This window comes from Cydia strobilella, chromosome 2 (assembly GCF_947568885.1).
Source record: "Cydia strobilella chromosome 2, ilCydStro3.1, whole genome shotgun sequence".
In the NCBI taxonomy this organism is placed as follows: domain Eukaryota; kingdom Metazoa; phylum Arthropoda; class Insecta; order Lepidoptera; family Tortricidae; genus Cydia; species Cydia strobilella.
Window position 1 is genome coordinate 5,873,745 of NC_086042.1, and position 6,291 is coordinate 5,880,035.

The 6,291-nt window shown below is 34.6% G+C and overlaps 1 protein-coding gene across 1 annotated transcript; it reads left to right on the top strand.

The window, feature by feature from the left end:
• The first annotated feature begins 1,014 nt into the window (after nucleotides 1–1,014).
• Nucleotides 1,015–4,179, top strand: LOC134755420 (uncharacterized). Its single transcript, XM_063691971.1, has 4 exons — nucleotides 1,015–1,387; nucleotides 1,581–1,673; nucleotides 1,754–1,893; nucleotides 3,953–4,179. The coding sequence occupies exons 1-4, from the start codon at nucleotides 1,025–1,027 to the stop codon at nucleotides 4,140–4,142; spliced, it is 786 nt and encodes a 261-aa protein (XP_063548041.1). The 5' UTR covers nucleotides 1,015–1,024; the 3' UTR covers nucleotides 4,143–4,179.
• The last annotated feature ends 2,112 nt before the right edge of the window (nucleotides 4,180–6,291 follow it).

Genomic DNA, 6,291 nt, shown 5'->3' on the forward strand with positions numbered 1-6,291 from the left:
TTCGCAGCGAAATACTTTCTATGAAAACTCGCTGTTTGCCTGCAAGACTATGCTATAGTTTTTAAGGTTCCGTATCCAAAGGGTAAAAACGGAACTCCACTGTCCGTCTGCCCGTCTGTCTGCCTGTCTGTCACCAGGCTGTATCTCATGAACCGTGATAGCTAGACAATTGAAAATTTCACAGATGATGTATTTCTATTGCCGCTATAACAAAAAATACTAAAAACAGAATAAAATAAATATTTAAGTGGGGCTCCCATACAACAAACGTGATTTTTTTGCCGTTTTTTTGCGTAATGGTACGGAACCCTTCGTGCGCCAGTCCGACTCGCACTTGGCCGGTTTTTTCCTTCGTATATGATATTTATTTCGGTTTAAAGCAATAAAAGTTTAGCGTCATAATTAGTTAATAGACAATTGTCTGGACTTAATCATGATTACAACTTAATAGAAGGGCTATTTGAAACCAATCACAAAGTGGTTGATTTTATCGACATAATGATATTAAACTACACTATTAAAACACGTGTCATTCAGTATTGTGATATCAGTCGCCTTCTGTGCTTCTGTGCAAACATAAATTGTATACTTAAATAAAACATATTCGTGTTCGATCTAAAATAAAGTTATGTATTACTCTAATAAGCACATTGCTAAAATTACTCCAGTTGGACTGAACAATTTCTTGGAAAATAGGTTTTATATAATACGTCAGCTTAGGCCTCTTATTATTTTTCAAACTTTGCTGGGAGTTAGTCGTCTTTACCTTTTAAAACCTAAAAAAATCTACGAATGGATGAGCTACTGCTACAGCCTCTTGGCTATGTTGCTCCTCTGTTACTCGCTATTGCAAGATAACTATGTTGGCGCGACTTACATAGTATTTAAGTGCACTTCTTGTATTGAATTTCTTATTTTAGTATTGACTTCAATACTCCTACAAAGGCGATCGATGACAGAATTTTTTAAAAACTTGGAGGCTTTCGACAGAATCATGAATATCGAAAAAGACGTTTTTATCACTATGCCTATGCACAGAGCGATAATCTGGTTAATATTGAGTACTTTTTTTACTACTATTGAGTTTTTTGTCCTTTTTAAATCAAGTTTCGCTTATTCCATCACTAATTTGACTATAATAGTCCACGATGCCGAGCAAGTATTCTTTGGGACAATGCTGAGAACAATTCTCGAGCGGGTTCGTATAGTAAAGGCGCATGTAATAAATGTGTGCGATAGGACTTCTCAAGAGACAAGAAAGCGTAAGAATCTAGAAAAGGTGGAAGCTTTATCGAGGAAGTCTCAACACGGTATAAGTTCCTTGCACGAGGTGTACGAGTCCTTACACAAATGCTCCGAACAACTTAACTCAATGATGAGCTTTCCGGTATGTCCTTTACCTATGTATTTTTAGGATAGTTTTTTTTTTCTATGGTTTTTTTGTAGTAGTATTTTGTCCGCTATGCGTTACATGCTGAACCTTTTTTTACTAGTGTCCTAATGTGCATTAAAATAGTTATACTTAATCTAACAACCAGCATATTCATCAGAATTCATTATTTTCTAACTATGTTTTTAAGATGATGACGATACTGCTGGCATCTGGGCTGTCGACAATAATCTTGTTAAAATACGCATTCTCAATTTTTCAAGCCAATGACGAGTCACAAGATGTGAGTATAAAGAAACGTTTAATTTAAAAGGTTCTATCATATTAACCCTTACACTTTATCATAGTCTTGTTATTTTACAGATGCTGTTACTGGTATACGTCTTTATCAGATGTTTTAAGTACACAATTTTGGTGATTATACCGTGTTATTACTCGAGCAAGACCACAACGCAAGTCTCCATCATACGGAAAACTCTTCACGATGCGCTGAACAGTGATCAGTTTGGTAAGAATTTTAGACGAGTGTAATCATAATCATAATAATTTATTTCGTAAATGTACACAAAACATTACACGTCAGAAACAGTTAAAGAAAGGAAAAATACATTTTCTACCATTAATACAAATAGCAATAAAGAAAATTCATTTTAAATAAATTAAATAATACAATGTCAGTGTTAAATTAGTAATAACAGTAATGAAAAATAATAACAGCATTCAAACGAAGTACCGGTGGTACAGGCCTATTCGAACGTGTATCATATTGGAATCATATCAGTTAGCTTAGGTGGCGTCTCGCTCGCGAATGACAGCTAACCGATATGATCCTATATCATTCAAATATCGGTTTTATGTCAGGTGCACGTTCAAATTGGCCTGCTGTTCCTTCATAGCTATCATGTCTTCCAAGCCAGAGGGATCCTACGTTTGGTTTGAATCATTTATTACGGTGTTCTCATAAGTATTTCCTTCATCTAAGAGCTTCTTAGCATGTGCACTGAGAAACGCATGGTAAAAGCTTGTATCCGCTGGTATGCAGCCGGTATAGGTTCCAGACTGAAAGGGTGAACGCCCTCCCGATGGCATACGGTGTGGTGGTTAGAAAGCTCGTGTAGGCATCATAATAATCAATTCTTCTAAGGATTGAACAAGTCCTCCACTAAGGAGTAAAAGTCTCTACTATTGTGAGTCTAGGAATGCAAATGATTCGGACGAACGCGCCTTTGGACTGATTCACAAATTACAAACTTACTGGCGCAGGGGCTATACCCGTACTACCCGTAATAGCAACAAAACTTTCGAAACTGTATTTTTTTTAACAAGTTTGGAAACAAATCAAATTATTTTATTAAATATTTTGATTTGTGTTTTTTAAGTAGTCACACTACTATATATAAATTATAAACTGTAATAGATGTCATATATTAAAGAAAAAAGTGACAAAGCCCTCCAGTGACTGTATTAAAAAAAAAAAATGCTAATGCAGATTTATTAAATTCGCTATCTGGCGCAGGTTAAAATATGTATTTCTAAATTATATTTGCGCAGGTAAAAAGAGTTTTTATAGCCCTGACCGGGATTTATTTGGTTCTATACCTAACATCATTTCATGAAACAATTTAATGTCAAAACATTGTAGCATTTTTTTACTGCTAATGAGTACGTAGAATACCCACGTGGAATTTAATGGAATGTAATGCATTTGGTATGAACCAGACGGTGCAATTTGCGTAATGAAATCGATAGTACATTTACAACTAACAGGTTTCTGCGGGATTCACTTTTATCGTGTTTATGAAAATGATATATATTTGATAAACTACGCTTTTTTGCTTTACATATTGTCCACTATTTATTTGGTGTCCAACTGTCAACCTAATTTTTAATTGAAGACATTTCCTGTAACAATATAAGGATATAAAACTTAAAATCGAATTAAACTCTATCCCCCTACCTAACTAAACTTATTTTGTATAGCTTTATCTGAAAAGTCTCTTTATGTTACGATATAAGTGATTTTATTCTTTATTAAAAGCCATCATGTCAAATAAAATAAATGGGTTTATAGTAATGCTATCATATTCCGAATTTACACAAAACCTTTACAAATTATACACTTAAACTTTCATCAAGAATCACTCTGTTGAAAGGTGAAAACCACGTGAAAATTCTTTCAGTCGTTTTCAAGTTTATCGCGAACATACAGACAGACGCGGTGGGGGACATTATTTTATAATATGTATTAATTTTAACTCTAGTCTAGGCAAACTAAATCTTAGTTACAATAATACGATACGACGAAACATATTACCTATACCTATATCTAACTATTTGCAAATCGTTTAACACCGAAACGTCAGTTTCGTTGCGATTGTCATCGAGGAGGTTGGCCCTCGCCAACACTAGTACTAGCCCAAAACTAAATGGAGAGCCTAACTATAAACAAAATAATATTTTATCTCAAAACCTAAACTACATGAAGTACCTATCACTAAAAAGTAAAAAACAAAATAAAGAAGTGGTGAAGAATATATTATAACAATTGCCTCAAATGCTTAGGTACGTATTTGTTACAGATAAGATAGACTGCCGCCGTCTGAAGGCGTTCTTCCAGCTGACCCGTGACAGTGAGTTTGCGTATGCGCTATGGGGCGTGATCAACCTCAACATGTCGCTGCCGCTCAGTTACATCAGCCTTTGCACCACATACTTAGTCATCATCATACAGTTCTCCAAGTTCATTGACTAATGCCATCAGATAACGACTACGTCCGTGCCGTGGGATACGATGTCCCGCTTAATTACCTACATTAGCTTATGCACTACCTATTTAGTCATTGTCAAACATTTATTTAAATTTGTAGACTAGACGTAGAGAAAGTAAGTAAGAAATTTAATGATAATGACAATTTTTGGCTTTCCTTTTCTAATTATTTTATTGTCTACCACCTGTTAGGGGGCCACAACTACCTACTTCTTTACCTCCATACCTCCAACAGTAACATATAGATAATCAGTAAGTATATAAAAGTCAGACAAGCAAAATACCGTATCTTTTAGGTAAGCAATAAAGGATTTTTGCTAAAACTCATTACTGATACCGATCATGTTCAAAATAGTTTTCGTGGAAAGTATTTATTAAGCTTTATTAAAAAAATTGTACGGCCTGTTTAAAAGTAAGTAGGACCCATTATTTTGAACTTTCGAGCGATTATTTTCAAAAATAATCGCAATCAAAAAATGTTCTATGACTATATTTTTTATTTAAATTTTCAATTAAGAGTGACTCACAAAATACACCTGTGTTCCAAACTTCAGTGTGGCTACCACCAGTTTGGCAGTGACATAAATGTTATCGAGAACGTAACTTACTTTCTATGCATCTCGCTCGTACTCGCATATTAGTGCGAGCGAGATGTATAGAAAGCAAATTACGTTAACGTTAGCGTATATGTCAGTAAAGTTTTGACATTTCAGTGAGTAGTCCATATATATATAGTTTTTGAGTAAATGGCTATGTCACACGGACAAACAGACAGACAGACGGGCATAACTAAACTATATGAGTTACTTTTTTGCCATTTTGGCAACCGAACCCTAAAAACAGTTACTACGGCTTCAGCAAAATATTCCGGTCGGGAATACACACAACCTTTTTAAAATATCATAGTCGAGTCAAACTAAGCTATACAGAATAGTACGAGTATAGCTTTAACCTAAATTGAATACAGTAGCCCGCCGAGCAAACGTTTTAAAAAAATGGCTAACCGCGGAAATTTCGGTTCTTTTTGGTGGCATGAAAACGCCAATTTGCAATTTGCCAATGTTTGCTGATGCAAAAGAAAAATGATTTTTTTTGTGAATTATTGGTACACTTTTTTAACATTTTAAAACATAAATAAAACTGGATTAATCATTTATGAAATAGGAAATTAAACGACGAGTATATAAATAATAGTCATTAAAGTCACGCATAATAATAGTGTTTGTTTCAGTTTCTGTCTTTATGCAACTAACGAGAGCTATGAGCATTGAGCATATAGGTATGTAGTGTCACCATGATAAATATTATTGTTACTTGCGTTAAACCAGAGAACGTGTACTTGTGTAGGTCTACAAAAAATGTCCTGCGGTGTCAGCATGGTTGCATTTTTATCACCTGTCACTATGCGTGTCACTTTCGCACTTACCTACTTGTTAGAACGTGACAGACATGGTGACAGACGATAAAAATGCTACCGTGCTAAGCCCGCTGGTAACAAGAGTCCAAGATATTTAAATCATTGAACATTGATTTTCATAATATTATAAGTAGTGCTCTAAGCTTACCTAATTAGGCAAAACCGATATAAATATTTTTCATAAATATGAAAAGAAATGTCGCTATATCATTTTGCCACGTGTCGAACAGTCCTCGAGCGTTCATAACGTATTCCCGGAACGCACGCGTTTGCGGGATAACTCGATCGTCTTTATTTTTGTACGCACGTGCATGAACACGTTCATTTTCTGCACGACCTCGCACATCAAGGCGGTTATTACGTGATTTAATTTATTTCATGTTATTAAGTTGGGTTACATATAAAATCTCCAAATCAAATAATATAGCTGTTTTTTTTTACTGGTTTTTAATGAGGCATTGTACAATGTTAAATAATAAAATACAAAACACATGGCCCCTAATGCAAATTAAATAGCTTTAGTAGGAATGTATGTACATGTATGTTTTACTTTATTCATGAACAAAATGTAGGTATCGCATTCTGAGTAAAATAAGAAGAACATGAAAATTGGTAAAAAAACGATTTTGTTGGTTGTGTGAGATGTCTGACGGGGGGTAGTTTAATGTACATATAATTTTAGAGATCTCCAAATAATTTAGTTACATATCAAACGGC

Coding starts and splice junctions, on each gene's coding strand:
- LOC134755420 (XM_063691971.1), top strand. CDS start 1,025: ATGCCTATGCACAGAGCGATAATCTGGTTAATATTGAGTACTTTTTTT. Junction 1,674..1,753: donor CCAATGACGAGTCACAAGAT/GTGAGTATAAAG, acceptor GTTATTTTACAG/ATGCTGTTACTGGTATACGT. Junction 1,894..3,952: donor GATGCGCTGAACAGTGATCA/GTTTGGTAAGAA, acceptor TCAAATGCTTAG/GTACGTATTTGTTACAGATA.